The following is an 18,193-nucleotide window of genomic DNA, read 5'->3' as shown; positions in this document are numbered from 1 at the left end:
TGATTCAAAGTTCCTAATGTACTTACCTGCAATACCTTTCAAACAAGATATTACATGTTAAATTTGAACCTGTGGTTCTTAAAATAAACTAAGAAAAGATATTTTTCTATAACAAAACCTATTGGCTGGATTTGTCTCTGAGTGTGTGTACCTCATTTATTGTCTATGTGTATGTACAACAAATGCTTAACACTACTCCTTGGATAAGCCTACTGCTCGACCACACTACCACAAAATAGAGCATTAGTATTATCTATTTTTACCACTATTTTACCTCTAAGGGGAACCCTTGGACTCTGTGCATGCTATTCCTTACTTTGAAATAGCACATACAGAGCCAACTTCCTACAGGCGTTTTTTCCCTTAGTGACTGATGGTGTCTTAGTTGTGTGCCATATGCTGCGATGAACCATGTTGCCAACATGTATGTGTGAAATAGGTGTGGTCCTCTGCTATTGCCCTTCAAAGGTGAAACGTACAGGATATATGTCATTTACATTGTGTGTGTATGTGACTGTTGTATGATACGCATCACAGTTGCTCAGGAAATTTCTGTGTCATGATCGGTATATCAGCAATGCTCCATGAGGCTACACTATTATTCTGATAGTTGGAGATAAAGGTGAGCAAAAATGATTACCCAGACCATGATATGGTGATTATTAACAGTGTTTATTTACATTAGTTAATACAGTGGTAATGGTGAGTTGGTTTAAAAGAAATTATTCACAATATGTTGGCGCCTACGCACTCCAGCAGCTGTGTTTTGTTGTTCCCCCTCATGTTGCAGGACAGCATCCTCCTCTTCCCCCTCTTCAGGCATGTGTGGCTCTTGTTCTAAGAGGGGAATGTTCCTTTGTATGCAAATGTTGTGCAGGATGGCACATGTTAGAATGATCTTACAGACCAGTTCTGGGGAATATAGGAGGCTGCCACCAGTGATGTCAAGGCACCTGAATCTCGACTTGAGGATGCCGAAGGTCCTCTCGACTATGCTGCGTGTCCTCCTGACTATGCTGCGTGTCCTCCTGACTATGCTGCGTGTCCTCCTGACTATGCTGCGTGTCCTCCTGACTATGCTGCGTGTCCTCCTGACTATGCTGCGTGTCCTCCTGACTATGCTGCGTTTCCTCCTGACTATGCTGCGTTTCCTCCTGACTAAGCTGCGTGTCCTCCTGACTATGCTGCGTGTCCTCCTATGTGCGTCATTGTAGGCACGCTCTGCTGCAGTTCTTGGGTTGCCAAATGGTGTCATAATCCATGGCTGGATCCCATACCCATGATCAGCTGAAAAAGAAAATGAATAGGATCATGTTGATGTAGCTTGCACCATTGATATCAGCTTGCATGGCAGTAGTTGTCTTGTGTTGTCTGTGACTCTTTTGTATTATTGTGTTCCTTCCTAGGCTTGTAGGATGTACAATCTGAATTGGGTTGTTTCCTTGGCTAAACAAGTGTTTGCCTGCTGACCGGTTGTCAGCAGTATGTTTGGGTATTTGCAGTAGTGTGCACTCCCTAGCCTTGTGACTTGTTATACAGGTGTCCCTGTTTCTTCACCGGGGGTGAGATGATAGTTCCATACACAGATTCATTTTGACAGTGGTAGTAACACGTTAGCATCTATGTACCCTGGACATCCCATACCTTTAGACTTATGCAATGGATTAATTTAAACATCAGTGAGCCGCTTACATTTTGCAAGGTGACAATTGGCCAAACCTCTCCATACGTTGTGATCATTGACGTCTTAACATTAGACTGTACACTAATTTCAGATGTGTGACAGGTTCACTGCAGACCTATGAAACATGGCTAGTGATGTCACAACCTGTGTGTTTCTGTCCACATGTTGCTGTCGTGGTGTATGTGTTGTGTGTCCTAGAGGGTTGCTGTGCAGTGCAGTGTGTATATAAGTAGGTTTCTGTATTACCAACAAGTAGTCCATTGCCATATTGTCCATCCTGGAAGCGTTGATTGATGGTAGAGTGACGGAAGATGAATGAGTCATGGACACTCCCAGGATACTTTGCCACGATGTTGGTGAACAATCCTTGGTGATCGACAATGGCCTGCACATTGATGGAATGTGTGTGCTTCCTGTTGCGGTAGAGGTGTTCAGTTGCAGCAGGTGGCACAAAGCGTACATGTGTGCAGTCGATGGCACCAAGGACGTGTGGGAAGCCACCAATAAGGTAAAACCCCTGTTTTGTCTCCTGCTGCTTCTGCAGTGTGTTTGGGAAGCAGATGTGGCGGGGTGTGAGTCCAATGAAGGCAGAAAATGATGGCTGTGATATTCCGGCAACCAGGGTGCCAGTGCTTTGAAAGGAGCTACTTGCCAGCATGTGAAGTACAGCTAGCAGCTTGGTTTCTGTTGGGGTAGTGCGGGGTGTCAGCAAGGTGGGTGCCAACTGTGGCTCTATGTTGCGCAACAGCTGCTGAATGGCCTGCCAGTTCAACCTGTACCTCTGGTTGATGTCATGTTCCCTGAGGCCATGAAGGGTTGTTCTGGTGCGGAATATTCTCTCCTGCCTTCTGTGCTGCCTTTGGGGTCTCTGCTGGTGTTGTGGTAGCCTCTGTTGTTGTTGCTGGGCTCTGCATCTGCGTGCACGCTGGATGAGAAGCACCTCCATGTCTCCCTTTTGCTGCTCTGCTGTTGCTTCTGTGTGTTCTGATTAAATACAGGTGTGTTTGCCCCATTTTAACGCCTCCCCTGACCCAGGAGTTAATTTTTGACGCAAATCGGGCTGTGAGTCATTTTCCGGCTCCGCCTCCCGGCCGTGCGGCATTTTTGCCCAGAAGCATAAATACGACACATGGCCGTTTAAGTCATTTTTTGGACGGGAACGCCTACCTTGCATATGATTAACGCAAGGCGGGTTCCCGCATCCAAAAAACGGCCGCGGGCGTCAGAGTTTAAATATGGGGCAAGGTTTGCGCTGAATGTGCGTCAACATTTTTGACGCACATTCGGCGCAGACAAAGTATAAATATGCCCCTTTGAACTGCATATTAGCGTGGAATTACCAAATTCTTCTTCTTCTGCTAGAGGAATTAATAATCCCACCCAGGCCTAATTTTATGCAGCTAATGTTACACATAATGTATCCTAGAGAAAGTCATTATTGATGATGGTGCGCTTGCCGGTATTTGGGTTGCAGGTATGACAAACCACAAGAAAATAGTTCTTCCGAGCCATAACTTCCCTGTTCTTTTCTATTTCTTTGCTATGTTTTCACTCTTTTTTTTTTTACTACCTTCCACTTCAAGTCCTTGATTTTGCTGTAAGCAGTGTATACATTTGTCACAAGTTGCAAGATTACGAATGTCTTTTTCTTTCATTTACCATAATGCAGGTGGTTTCATGGGCACCTTTCTGGGAAGGAAGCTGAGAAGTTGTTAACAGAAAAAGGAAAACATGGAAGCTTTCTAGTCCGTGAAAGCCAAAGCCACCCTGGTGACTTTGTCCTGTCTGTGCGCACGGGGGATGATAAAGGCGAGAGCAACGATGGAAAATCTAAAGTGACACACGTCATGATACGGTGCCAGGTAGAGCTTTTTCAACTACCTTTTTGTTGTTGCTGGAAGGCATTACAGGCTGTGTATTTGACATGATTTCTAGATCAGAGTTTCCATTAGTTAAAATTGCCAGAACTCGTCCTAACCTACAAGATGGATCAACATCATAACTGTTTCCTGTCCTCCATCGAAGGTGCAGTTGATTGAAACAGAAACATTAAAGTGATGTTCTCCATCATAGTTAAGGCATGAAATGCAGTCCGTCTTTCTTTATTTCCCCAGAATTTTCAGTCAATAATCATGCTAATTTTAAATCTTACCACCTAACACATTATGAAAATGTACATACAGTTAAAGCATTATATGTTTGTGTTCGCTGTAGAGCTTCTAGCAAGCAAAGCAAGCAATTATTTGGTAGGACGTAACCATGTAGACATTAAATGCCCCGTCTGTCTGGGCTTGTGAGCGGGTGTCTCTCCACGAAGTAATCTTTACTTCTATTGCCACTCGTTCTCCCAGAGCTAAAACATGATCCACTGCAGCCTGGCAAAAAGTTCACAGATAACGCGTTTCAACCGCACTCGGTTCTTCATCACATGACCTGTGATGTGTTTTGTAAACAACACCACATGACAAGTCTAAAAAAAATACTTTATATGCCTCTCTAAAGTGCTTTCAAAAGGAAAAGACAACATAATGATTTAGATAAATCCACATTTTCCCAATGTTAATTGGTGACACTATGATATCAGTAGCTTGATTTGAAACATTTGGTTAATATAAGAAATTATCAAACTTTCCCCACGCATGATCACAAAGCTCATATGCTTAAGTAGCCGCACATCAGACACCTTCCCAATGTGTCTTCAAATACTTAATTATTCAACATCATTATAATTGCACATGAGTACTCGCAAAGTTCATAAGCTAAAATAACTGCATAGAAATACTTAACTAGAATTCAAATTCATTTGCTGAACTATTCATTGGTGATGTCATGTTATCATTTTACCTCTATATCATTTACATTCCTAGTTAGTTGTTTCTCACCCCAAACCAAAAAGATCACAATTCGTTGTGACTTTCATTGATAATTTGTACATTGTTTCATCTACAAAACTATTAGTATTTCACAGTTATTTGCTAGTGTAGCCAATTCTCATCCAACATTATTTGTACTACCAAGGTTTGCTGTTACAGTAGCTTAATATGGTTTAATACATCAAGGAACCCGCTTCTTGAATTGCAAAAGAAAAGCGTCCAGTCTATGAAAGCAATAAAAGAAAAACAAATTGCACCAGAAGAGCGCTTTCAAATCGCCAATCACACATTATTCTCAATAAAACTAAACCAAATTCTAAATACTAAATCCTCAATCTTTAGTTCCTTTCTACATATTCCACGAAGGATGGAGAAGCTATCTCTCACTTCTCATTCAAGAGTTTTATAGATGTACATGTACTATGTTTATAGTTGAGCCTGGCATATATAATTATTGATTTTGAGGAGGGGGTCGCACGCTGGCCCTTATCTCCAAGGCCAATATTGCCCCCGGGGGCCGCCACCTCCCCGGGTCCAGGCTAACCTTAAGTGAAGAGAAGGGGGGTTTATTGCCCGATTGGCTGCTAGCTTTACGGGTCAGGGCCAATGTAAGAGGGGAAGGGGGTGCGCAGACCCCCCCTTTCTGGGTCTTTTATGACCTGGCGACCACTACTTCCCCATGTCATGACTGATTAGTCATTGAAGAGGGAGGCCATGGAGTTCCCCCTCCCAGGCTGTTTTTGGTCCTGGGGACCCTCACCTCTCCAGGGCAGGCTCTGGAAATACAGAGGTGGGGACCGCACGACCCCCACCCCCCTCCTGGAGCCATTGATGGCCCTGGGGACCGTCACTCCCAGGGCCGGCTTCCTATGCCCGAGGTGCCCACCCTGAGCCACATAGTTGTATACTGTCGCTTGGCAGGAGCTTTGACAGTCCCGCTAACCAAGAGCAAGCAGTAAGTTCGCTCCCAGTGGGCGGGTGCATGAAAACTGCTTCTGCTTGCTGGGAGTGGACTTTGTCTGTATTTCTGCCCACTGTGAATCAGCAAGGAAAACAGATGGAGTAATTGCTCCTGTATGCTGGGAGCAGCATGTTTTTAGTGTCAAGTGTCCTAGCCCTCGAGGATGGGGTCTCGAGGGCCAAAGTGGGCCTGGTCCAGGGGGCCACGCAGCCCACCCCTGTACTGATTGGCGGGCCCCAGGGGATGGGGTCCCAGCGGCCATAATCGGCCTTGGGAGGAGTTGCCTGGCTCCCTCTCCCCTTCAATTAATTGGCCTGGCCCTGGGGGATGGGGTCCAAAATTAGCCCAGGGAGGGGGTGCATGCGGCCTCACCATGCACTGGGACTTTCCCCACATATTACATCAGTAATGACATCTTGTATGGCATCATTCCTAACTTTAATATTTGCATTAAAATAATGAATGTTAAAACGTGCATGGCTGGGGATGAGTTATAGTTATCTTAGGACACTATTTATAATTTATTGAGATAACTATTACTATAACTGTTGAATTTCTCTGGTTTTATAACTGTAGAATATGAACTGAACTGTAACATCCCTCTAACCCTTGATTTTTTGGTGAAAAAATATATGTAGCATTTCCATACATGGATGTGAGGCCCATATCACCAGAATGAGCCCTTAACCAACTTCATCCTGTAAGTTCCGTCTCCTTTACAGACCACCACTTAGAAATGCAACAGTCCCAGGCACATTTCTGGACACAGGTTGAAAATGTATAACACTATATTCCAAAATATCATTCTTGGTGACCTAAACATTTGGTTTGACTAACCCAATAGCCCCATCCAGGAACTATCATCATTGGCCTAGTCACCATAAACCTACATCAGATCGTACAAAAACCCACACACATCACAGGACATATCCTAGACGCCATTCTTGCTAATCCAGAACTAGTTACTTTTAAAGGAATTACTCTGGCCATATGATCAGACCACCATTTTCTAGCTTTCCAACATAAAACACCACAAACCAAGCCCACCTCAGATCACCATACATGCATCCCCCTACCGACTGTATAACAAACTCAATTTTGAATACTTAGAAACACAACTAACATCCAACACAGATCTAGAAAAAAACATTCTGTTCAAAAACTTTGTGTGGCTGTAGGAAGCTTTTGATATCCTAGTACCACTAAGCACAACAAAACAGAACTAAAGTGAACAAATACCTTGGAGAAATGCAAAACTAAAAAAGATAAAATAGCAAATTAGAAAGCTGCAACGTGCCGGGCTCAGAACAAACAGCAATCAAGACAAACTTTACCTACAGAAACTTAACTGAATATACAAGTAAACAGACAACAAATAATGTACTATTCAGACAGAATTCAAAATGATAAAAGTGCAAATAAATAGTTTTATAAAATTCACACCAAATTTTTTAAACCTAAAAGCACAGAAGGAACTCATCCCATTACACAGGAATCCACAGATAAACTGGAAAATCATTACACAACCAAAGCAGGCACTTTGGGCTCCTATTTAAAACAATGGAAAACCACCAGCACCAACCCATTCCCAAAAATCCCCTTCATGAGTAGGCCAACACAGCCTCTGCATTTCTTCAAACAAATATCACAAAGTGGATTTAGGGATCCGGGCAAACCAAGCAGGCGAGCCTGCTGTCCTTCTCATCTTTGTTCATCACAAATCTTCAGGAATATGCTTTTAACTACCTCTGCTGCTACACCAGTAAGAAGAATAATCAATAATTCTTTAATTACGGGAATCTTTACTGAAGACATAAAAAGGCATACATAAACCCTTTATTAAAGAAAACAAACCTGGACCCGCATGAACCCAACATACTCAGACCAATTATAAATGGGTCTTTTCTGGGAAAACTGATTGAGAGAGTAGCATTTACCCACATGTCACAATTCATTGAAGATAACTCCATGCTTTCTCACTACATAACAGGATTCCACCCAGGAAAAGGCACAGCATCTACCCTCATCACTATCTGGAATGATCTTAAAACACAGTAGCCTGCAACACTAATACAAAGACTCTATGAAGCCAGCATAGAGGGACTGCTCTCGACTGGATCACATCCTATCTTCTTTTTTTTTAATTGGTTTTATTGTTTTTTACAAAGATAAAACACAGAACCATTGAGGAGATATATCTATATATGTCACAAAGTCATAACAGATCTACAGTTGAATGATTGACATAAGGGTGCGTGTTTCAAATGTGTTACAGTGTCCGACTGGCCCAGGATGCCATCTTAATGAGAAAGGTGACTCAGGTTATGCTTTGTGTCCAGTATGGGACAGGAGAACCCCCCCCCCCGGCAGTCTCAATGGGTGTTGCTTTAGCGAAGGCACACCCCTTTCATGATATGGAGGGCCCTGCTCCGAGGCCCTTGCCATAAGGGTGTCCCTTTCCTGACTACCCATCCCAGGGGCTCACCAGTAATGTCCTGTGTACTAAGTTTTGTAAATGCAAGATGACAGGAATGGTTCCCAGATATCTATTGGTCTGGACCGAGGTGGCATGAGATCCCAGTAATTAGCCAGTTGCTCTTGACAGTAGGTCACAACTTCTAGCCACTTCTATACAGTGGGAGCTGGGTTCCTACCTCAGTGCATGGGCAAGGATGAGCAGGATAGCAATGCGTTTGGGTCCCGTGGAGGTATGTCTGCTTCATAGCCCAGTAGACTGGTCAGTGGAGTGAACTGGGGCCTCATATCTGTCATTCTATGAATTGTGGTTTAGATCTCTAGCTAGAAGTGTGCTAGGAGGGGACATTGCCAAGCGAGGTAGAGGGAAGAGGCCCCGGGCATATTGCATCACTGGCATCTTGTATCGGGGAAGAGTCCCATCTTAATAACCGTAAGGAGGTACTGTAAAGACGATACAAGAATTTAAAATGTATAAGGCGCAGTCTGTAGTTTGGTGAGGGCACTGTCAGTTGCTTACAGCAGTATGCTCACATTTCCTCTGTGAAGAGGGGGGCGGAGTCTATGTTTGTAGTCCATGTGTCCCACAATCTTGAGGTCACAATGCATTCACTTGTCTGTGTGTGGACATAGAGCCTGGTGATTGATTTGTAGGGCAAGATGGATGTTGGCATGTGTTCCAATGGCGAAAGGCGCAGCGAGGGTTTCGAGAACGTGTGGTGGAGTGTTTCGCCAGTGTGGCAGATGGGAAATAAAGTGTCGTCAGCCCTGCCCACCTTCGTAATCCCTCCCAGGCTCATCATACGCACTCAACCGATTTTGCTCTTGGGTGCCTTATATGGAAGGAAGAGGGCATTCAAAAGGGGCCAAGGAGATACACAATGTGTCTCAATAGCGATATGTGGTTGATATGGAGTAGGGTGACTCCAATATTGCAAACAGTGTGCCTGCGCGCATAGTGCGTAGATGGTTGTATTTAGAGCTCCCAGGCCTCCCTGTTATAGTGGCAGTGTCATGGTTTCTTTGGAGACCATGGATGTTTCCCGGCCCAATAAAATGAGTTCAGGCTAGACCGTAGTAGTTTGAAGAATTGGGTCACGAGGGGGAGCAGAATGTTTACGAACAGGTAGAGCAATTTTGGTAAAACAACCATTTTAGCTATAGTGATATGTCCTGCTATGGTTAAGGTCAGACGGGACCAGATATGATCTTCGAGCCATTCCAGGGCCCGACTGTAGTTAGTTCTCCAGAGCTCTTCCACATGCTTGCTCATCCAGATGCCCGAGTAACGAACGGGCCCCATTGCCAAGGTCAGCAGATATTCGCATTGAAAGGGTATTGTGAAGTCTGTAAGTGGAAAGAGATTGAATTTGGCACAGTTAACTGAGATTCTGAAGTATGAGTCAAACTGTAGCACCTCCTGGATGAGAGGGCTAAGGTTTTTCCTAGGATTACTGATATATAGAGTGATGTCATCTGCGTACATCGAAACATTGAGGCCACTGGTGTGAAAGCCTATACCTTTGCTGGCATTATGTTGGTGAGGGTTTCCGGCTAAAGGCTCCATCACTATAGCGAACTTGAGGGACATCCCTGTCGCATGCCACAGGAAACAGGGAATGAATCAGAAAGGAGCCTGTTTAGCTGTACTCGAGCCACCATGCTTGTAAAAAAAAGCCTAATTTGTTGTATGAACTGGGAACTCAACCCAATGCGTGGGAGGAGGAAACACAGGTGGTCCCATTCTAAAGAATCAAATGCCTTTGTGACATCTAGCAGTGCCGCCAGGGCAATGACATGGGGGCGAGGTAGTGCATGACCGCAAATATGGTGCGGACATTGTGGAAGGTGGACCTTCGAGGTATGAAACCTGATTTATCAGGTTGGACTGTCAGAGGCATCAGGGGGACATACGTTAGCCAGAATTTTGACATGGATCTTGTTGTCAATGTTTATGACAGAGAGAGGCCTATAAGAGTCACAGTGCTCGGTGGGTGTAGGAAAGTACCTTCTTTCTTGGTATGGTTATCCCCATTCTCTGCCTGTTGTCTGTGTTTGACTGTGTTCACTGGGATCCTGCTAACCAGCACACCAGAGATTATGCTCTCTACCTTCTAATTTGGTAACTATACCTTCCCCCCCCCCCAAATTTGGCATACTGGTGCCACCATGTAAGCCCCTAGTATATGATACACAGGTACCCAGGGCACTGGGGTACCAGGGAATCTCCATGGGCTGCTGCATGTATTATGCCACCCGTGGCGAGCCCCTGCAAAGTGTTCTGCAGGCCTGCCATTGCAGCCTGCGTGAAAGGGTGCATGCAACCTTTTTCACCATCAGTCACTGCACCAGGTCACTATAAATCATCCCTATGGCAGGCCTTCCTAGCCCAGAGGGCAGGGTGCAGGTTCCTGTGTGTGAGGGAACCCCTGCACTAGCAGAGGTGCCCCCACGAACTCCAGTGGCATTTTCATGGGCTTCGAGAGTGCGGGGACGCCATTTTCTGCGTGTACTGGACATAGGTCACTACCTATGTCTAGCTACATAATGGTAACTCTGAACGAGGCCTGTTTTGTATCAAACATGTCAGAATCATACCCCAGTACTGTTGCCAGTATTGGAAGTATGATTCCATGCACTCTGGGGGCTCCTTTGAGGACCCCCAGCATTGCTACCACCAGTTTTCTACGGTTTTACGTGCAGCCCAAGTTGCTGCCACCCCGCAGACAGGTTTCTGCCCTCCTGCTGCTTGATCTGATCAAGCTCAAGAAAGCAGAACAAAAGATTTTCTTTGTTAGAGGGAGGTAACACCCTCTCCCTTTGGAAATAGGTGTGACTGACTTTGGAGGGGTAGCCTCCCCAAGCCACTTGTATGCTTTGAAGGGCACATTTTGTGCCCTCCAGTTCAAGGAACCCCCATCCCTCCTCTGGCATGAAGCTGTACAATGGAAAGGAGAGTGACCACTCTCCTGTCCATCACCACCCCAGGGGTGGTGCCCAGAGCTCCTCCTGATGGTCTCCGGGTTCTGCCATCTTGAATCAAAGGTTGGCAGGGACCTCTGGGATTATCTGAGTGGCCAGGCTAGACAGGTGACGCCAGAGCCCTCTCCTGATAGATGCTTACCTGGCTAGGTGACCAATCCCCCTTCCGGGTCCATTTAGGGTCTCTCTTGGGTGGGTCCTCAGTTTCGGCTTGCAAGATTCCAATAGGACTCTTCTGCAACCTCCACTTAGACTTCTAGCCACTGGAACTGCAACTGGACCCCCAGAAACTGAAAATCTGCATCCATGAAGAAGACTCTTCTTGCAGCATTGTTTCCACAGCCCCTTCCAGCTTCTGCAACATTTCCCTGACTGTGCATCCTCTGAAGGCGGCAAGTCTTCAGTCTGCACGAGAAGGAATCTTCCTTGGAGTAAAGGAGTCACTCCCCTGCATCCAAAGGCACCTACTGCAATGATGACCGGCTGCGTGGATCTCCTCTCATCCTGAGCTGCATGGATCTTGCATCACGGGTGGCAGTTCAGAGTAGTCCTCTTGGTCCTCTCAGCCAGCTGTCCAACTGTGCTGGAGGTAAGCCGTTGCCTTCCCACGCAGTATAGTACCCCCATGCACTGTGTCTCTTGCAGCTGCCAAGGCTTGTTTGCATATCCTCCAAGGGAGCTTCAGGCTACGTGGAACTCCAGCACTCCTTCCTGCGAAGCACAGCCCTCTGTGTGGTTCTCCTGCAGCGTGGGATGCCTTTCTGTAGTGCTGCGTGGGCTTCTTCTGCAACTTCTGTATCCCTGTCCTATGGGACTCCTGTGGGTGCTGCTTTTGCTCCTGTGGGCTCTCTGTATCGTTGAGGGTCCCCTCAGACTCCCCCTCCTGGGTTGAGTCCTCCTGGGCCTTGCTGGTTTTTCGCTAACCTCGAATTTGCCTCTGCCAAGGCTTGTTGGTGGAATTCCTGCACCAACACCCGTCTTCAATCTTCATTCCAGTATGGGACATCTTCTGCATCTCTCAGGATCTCTTCTCCAGCTCCAGAACTGCAGTGCTGACCTGATCTTCATCGCCGTCAACCAACTCCTGCAAGTACAGCTGGGTGGGTAGTAGCTCATACTCTTCTTGGACTCATCTGTGGTTCCTGGACTTGGTCCCCTCTCTCCACAGGTCTTCTCCTCCAGGAATCCACCGCTGGCTTCTTGCAGTCTAGTCTGGGTGTCTTCTTTTCTTTTTTTCCCTCCTTTTGGGTGGTTTGGGGGAAATTCCAGTGATTTACTCCTTCCTTCCTGGTCGCTAGGGTTGGGGGGGGTTACTGTGTTACTTACCCCTGTCGTTTTCTAGTACTCCCAGCTCCCCTCTACACATTTCACTTACCTAGTTGGGTGGTCCTGTGTTCGCACCCAATTTTGTTTAGTATATGGTTTGGGTTCCCCCTAGAGTCACTATTGGGTATCTGCATTTGCACAGTTTTTTTTGTTTTTTGTTTTTAAATCTTTATTGGGAATTGAAGGATATTACAGAGTACATTGCGGGGAATGTCCATATGCTTCATAACAGGGCTAGTTTTACGCTTAACATGCGAGGGTTAATTGCCATCTGAGGCGATTTAAAATACATTGAGTAAGATAGACTGAAAAATAATATGAATAATATGAAGTGGGGGGAGATAGGGAGGGATAGAGGGGGGTTGGTGGAAAAATGTATTAGAGATGGAGATAGATAGGGAGAAGGGGGCAGGGGGTGGTAGAGGTGAAGAGAAAGAAAACTGAGGGGGGGGGAGGGTTAGGTCAGCGAGCCAGGGTGGGTTAGAGAGTATGTTGATAATTTCCTTAGTATTATGGAATATTATGTGAGCTTATGTATATGTATACTTATACTGTGTGGCGCGAGGTCCAAGATGTTAAGTGTGGAGTATCCAGGATGTGGGCATGGTGGGGGGAGTTGAGCGGTAATCCAGGACGTAATTGCCGCTTTTATTCAAGTGACCAGGGAGGTGGGGGATCAGGACTGGTAAGCTCATAGGTGTGTCTATCACGGGATGTTGGAGGTATGTATCTCCAATTTATAGATGTTTATGCATGCAGTTGTTGGCCTGTAGTACAATCCGACAGGAGAGTGATGCCCCAGCACCATACTGTTGGTTAAAAGATAGCCGAAACGGGCAGATATTCTGTGGGTCGGTTATGTGTAGAGTACTGTATGGGTGAGTTGTCTGCTGTTGCCTCTCCCGTATCCTGGGGGTCTCCCCTCGTTGATTGGGAGGAGGAGGGATCAAGGGAGGTCTGGGTGGGTGTCCTTGACAGCTTTAACCTCTTGGGAGCGAATCTGGTAGTCCTGCACTGGTCGGGCTAATATAAGCTGGATAGAAGAGAGGGAGAGGAAACTGACTTGAGGAGGATTAAGAAGGACGTGGCTATAGTGAAACAGTGTGGAACCGAGGGGTACTGCCAGAGATAGGTGGCTAGGAGTCGGAGAAAAAGAGGGTGTGCGTTGACACAGGAAGCGAGAATGGAGATGGAGATTGGTGAGATGGGGAACGAGGGGGAAGGGAGAGAAGGGGGGGACCAGGTTGTCGTCTGTCGGCTGTCCACCAGCTGATGTGGAATGGGGGGGAGGGATGGGTGGTAGAGGTGATGGGTGTTAAAAGGGGAAAGGCTTTTGTCAGTTACGGACCTACTAGGAAAGGCCTCCAGACTTCTGTAAACAAGGCCGCCTGATCCTGTAGATTATAGATTACCCCTTCATGTGTAGCAGTTTGGATCATAGCAGTCATTGCACTGTTTTTGTAACCTTTTCTATGGCTATTACTGTATACTAGTGTATATACTTAGTGTATTACTTACCTCCTATTGGAGGGTTGCCCTTCTAGTACTTTGTGGTATTGTGTGACCAAAAATAAAGTACCTTTATTTGTGTTCAACTGAGTGTTTTCTTTCATGTGTGTAAGTGCTGTGTGAATACAGTGGTTTTGCATGAGCTTTGCATGTCTCCTAGATAAGCCTTGGCTGCTCATCCACAGCTACATCTAGGGGGCCTGGCTTCTAGACACTGCCTACACTTCACTGATAGGGGATACTTGGACCTGGTAGGAAGTTTAAGTACCCTAGGTACCCACCACATACCAGGCCAGCTTCCTGCAGTGGGTTTATCTGGTTTGAGAATGGTGGTGATGACTGCCTTTCGTAGCATTGGTGGGAATGAGCCCACGGCTAATGAATCCTGGTACATTGCCAGTAGGTGGGGGCGAAGAGGGGGGCATATTCTTTATAGAAATACAAGGTAAATCCTTCAAGTCTAGGAGCTTTATCTCCTTGGAGTCCCTTATTCACCTGTACAGTCTCATTGACCGTTATAGGGACGTCAAGATACTCATAATGCGCTGGGTCCAGCCATATAAGTGGTATAGAACAGCTCAACAGGGTCCGGCAAGACTGTGTGCTGATAGAGATGGGAATAGAAGGCAGATGTCATCTCTATGAGTTTCGAGGGGGACGATACCGGCTGTAAATTGGAATGCAGGAGCTGGGTGATATAGATGGAAGTACGGGATTTGCGGAGAAGCCCTGCTAGTGTTTTGCTCAGGAGTTCACCCTCACCTTATCTGCATGCTTGTGTTTATTTGAACAAACAGCGTGTCTCCCTGTGCGCATGGAGATGCCTTCTGTTAGGAAGTAGTTAAGTTCCCACTCGCGTATCTCATTTTCCAACTGTGCCAACGTAGAACGGATTGCTTTCAGAACTCCAGATTGAAGGGATATGCAGTCTCCTCAACTCACCACTTTGAATGCCTCCTACAGCGTGGAGGGAGTCCTTATTGTGTGCGAAATATTCCACTATGGCAGTCCTGATCACCTCACTGAACGCCCCATCTCGTAGCACGCTGGGCGGCAGTAGCTGCATGTATGCTCTCAATGGCGCCTGATAGATCTGTACTGTTAACTTGACCATTGCATGATCTGATAAGGTATGGGGGAGGTGGGAGATCTCTCTGACCCAGGTGGAGACGTCCTGCGACAGCAGGCAGAAGTCTATGCAGGACCAAGCAGAGTGGTGTGCTGAGTGGCATGTTCCCTTGCGTGATGCCGGGTGCACATTTCTCCATATGGCCAATTATCTGATATGATGGCGTTTAGAGCCTTAGTGGCGCAGGGATGTAAGCTGCTATCACTACCCTGACGGTCTATTGTGTCTTGTAGTACGACATTGAAGTCTCCACCGCATAGAACTGAGCATGGGCCGAGTCCCGTAATTAATCTCCAAATCTCAGTAAGGAAGGCTGGTTCATCTGTATTTGTGCCATATATAGCTGTGAGGGCCACCAGGTGTTGATATAGCGTGCTTGCAAGTATGACGTAGTGGCTCTCTCTGTGAGCTATCGAGTTTGTGATCTACCTGTGTAGGCCTCTGCACATCTGGATGGATACCCCCTTGTGTAATTGGAATATGCTGCTCCATATGTGTCTCCACAGCCTTCAGATCAGGGTCTGTTGCATTAGCCAGATATATCTCCTGTAGGAAACATATCTGTTTTGTGGTTTTGTGTCATGTGAGATACAAGTATACCAGTTGTACCTTCTGGCGGTCATTGAGGCCCCAGATGTTGCATGTGATGCAGGTGGTTTGGGTCTTGCTATTGGTGTTCACCCCTATGTGTCTGAGGCCAGATTAGTTGCGGTGAGTAATTGGGGTGGAGTCATTCCTTTTCGATATGTAGTTGGTGCAATTGAGAACTCTGTTGTTCTGCTCAGGAAACAATAACTTACAACATAAAACAGTCTTTGTCCCTCCCCTCACCCATTCCAACATCCAAACTTGGTTGAGTAATCCTTTGCCCCCATTAAACGAAACATTAACTGGGAGCAATTTGTGATCCATTCGGGAGGAAGCGGGTTGATCAAGCATGTCCCTTCATATACTGGGCGGGTGGCCACTCTAGGATGTTCAAGGACTTCAACCAGTGAAGCCCCTCAGGGTCTATGCATCCCTACAGGCCTCTGCATCCACGGTGTTGACAAGTAGGTGTTAGGTGTGTGACTAGTCCGAGCCTTGATTGAGTACAAGAGTGTCCTCTTGTGGGAGGATGCTCAGCACGGAAGGCGAAAGGACGAATTAGGTTAGTCGTTATCGCTGAGACTTGAGTCGACTGTGCCAAGTTTCGGACCCCGAGAAGCCCTCCAAGCTTTCTCAGCGGTCTTCACAAATTTCATTGCGTCAGTAAAGTGGTGATATTTATCGGTCATCGAGATCTGGAGTGTGGCCGGGTTCAATAAAGCACAGTGGGTGTGATTTTTCTGCGATAGTCATTTTACTGGCTGGAATTCTTGCCTGGCCGTCTGTACCATTGGGTTGAAATCCAGAAAGGATGAAATGCTATGTTCGATGGCATCTGTCGCTGTAGATACGCATGTTCTGCAATAGCTCGCCATCTGGTGTTGGGCCGGAGTGTTACAAGTTGTTTTTCTTCGAAGAAGTCTTTCGAGTCACGGGACCGAGTGACTCCTCCTTTTGTCTCCATTGCGCATGGGCGTCGACTCCATCTTCGATTGTTTTTTTTCCGCCATCGGGTTCGGACGTGTTCCTGTCGCTCCGAGTTTCGGAACAAAAAAAATAGTTAATTTCGGAAGATTTTCGTCGGTATTGTTGCGTTCGGGATCGGCGTACTTACATTCAACACCGCATCGAAGATCGAAGAGCTCCGGTGCCCTTCGGGGTAGTTTTTCGATCCTCCGTCGGGGCCTGGTCGGCCCGACCGCGTGCTGAGGAACGCCGATGGAACGGACCCCTTTCCGTTTCTGCCCCAAATGCCACAATAAATACCCCTACACAGACCAACACTTGGTCTGCAACCTGTGCCTGTCACCTGAGCACAGCGAAGACACCTGCGAGGCCTGTCGTGCGTTCCGGTCCCGAAAAACACTCCGAGACCGTCGAGCCAGAAGACTTCAAATGGCGTCCGCACCGACAGCCCGACGGGAGTTCGAGGAACAGGAAGAGGAAGGTACCTTCTCGATCCAAGACTCAGACTCCGAAGGATTCGACGATACACAAACCGTGAGTAAGACGTCGAAAACCACACAAAGAAACATTTACAAGGCCCAGGGGACGCCACTGCCACCAGGCCATGGCTCAACCCATAAAATCGGTGACCGACCGTCGGCACCGAAAAAGGCCCAAACGGTGCCGAGATCGTCCGACTCCGGTCGAGACACCGGCACGCAGCCTTCTCGGGACCGAGAAAGTGCTGGAGACAAGCCTCGACACCGAGATGCCGGTGTGGACACGGCTCGACGCCGAGACAGCGGCACCGAAACAGATCGACGCCGAGAGGTTTCGGCCCCGAAAAAGAAAAAAGTCACCTCGGAGCCGAAAAAACACGCAGACAAAGTTTCGATGCCGAAACAAACTGCAAGCGACCCAGCTTCAGGCTCTTATACAGAAGAGCACTCGCTAACCTCCCAAATGCAGAAGCATAGGTTTGAGGAAGAGCTACAAGCAACTGATGCGGACCATACGCAAAAGCGTATCTTCATTCAGCAGGGGACAGGGAAAATAAGCACCCTTCCCCCCATTAGGAGAAAGAGAAGGTTGGAGTTCCAGACGGAACAAGCACCACAACCAAAAGTGGTGAAAAGAGTTACACCACCACCCTCTCCTCCGCCCGTGATTAACGTTTCACCAGCACAAACGCCATCACACTCCCCAGCTCACACCACCATGAGCCAGGGTGACCAAGACCAGGACGCATGGGACCTATACGACGCCCCAGTGTCAGATAACAGCCCAGAGGCATACCCTACAAAACCATCTCCACCAGAAGACAGCACCGCGTACTCTCAGGTGGTGGCTAGAGCAGCACAATTTCACAACGTAAGCCTCCACTCAGAACAGGTCGAGGATGATTTCTTGTTCAACACACTCTCCTCCACCCACAGCTCCTACCAAAGCCTGCCTATGCTCCCTGGTATGCTCCGGCACGCAAAAGACATATTTAAGGACCCGGTCAAAAGTAGGGCAATCACACCAAGGGTGGAAAAAAAGTATAAGCCGCCTCCTACGGACCCGGCTTTCATCACAACACAGCTGCCACCAGACTCTGTTGTTGTAGGAGCAGCTAGAAAAAGGGCCAACTCTCACACATCTGGAGATGCACCACCCCCAGATAAAGAAAGCCGCAAGTTTGATGCAGCTGGTAAGAGAGTCGCAGCACAAGCTGCAAA

At 47.0% G+C, this 18,193-nt stretch overlaps 1 protein-coding gene across 1 annotated transcript in view; it reads left to right on the top strand.

Annotated features, from left to right (window-relative positions):
• The window catches only part of PTPN11 (protein tyrosine phosphatase non-receptor type 11), a 477,212-nt gene that overhangs the window by 214,118 nt on the left and 244,901 nt on the right, over positions 1-18,193 (top strand). Inside the window, exon 4 of the mRNA XM_069214808.1 lies at positions 3,354-3,546. Within this exon, the coding sequence (XP_069070909.1) occupies positions 3,354-3,546 (193 nt within the window). The remainder of the gene's footprint in view (positions 1-3,353; positions 3,547-18,193) is intronic.

The sequence above is a fragment of the Pleurodeles waltl genome, chromosome 11, assembly GCF_031143425.1.
Source record: "Pleurodeles waltl isolate 20211129_DDA chromosome 11, aPleWal1.hap1.20221129, whole genome shotgun sequence".
Lineage (NCBI taxonomy): Eukaryota > Metazoa > Chordata > Amphibia > Caudata > Salamandridae > Pleurodeles > Pleurodeles waltl.
The sequence above is the reverse complement of the archived record's forward strand: the minus strand, read 5'-3'. Positions and strand labels throughout refer to the sequence as shown.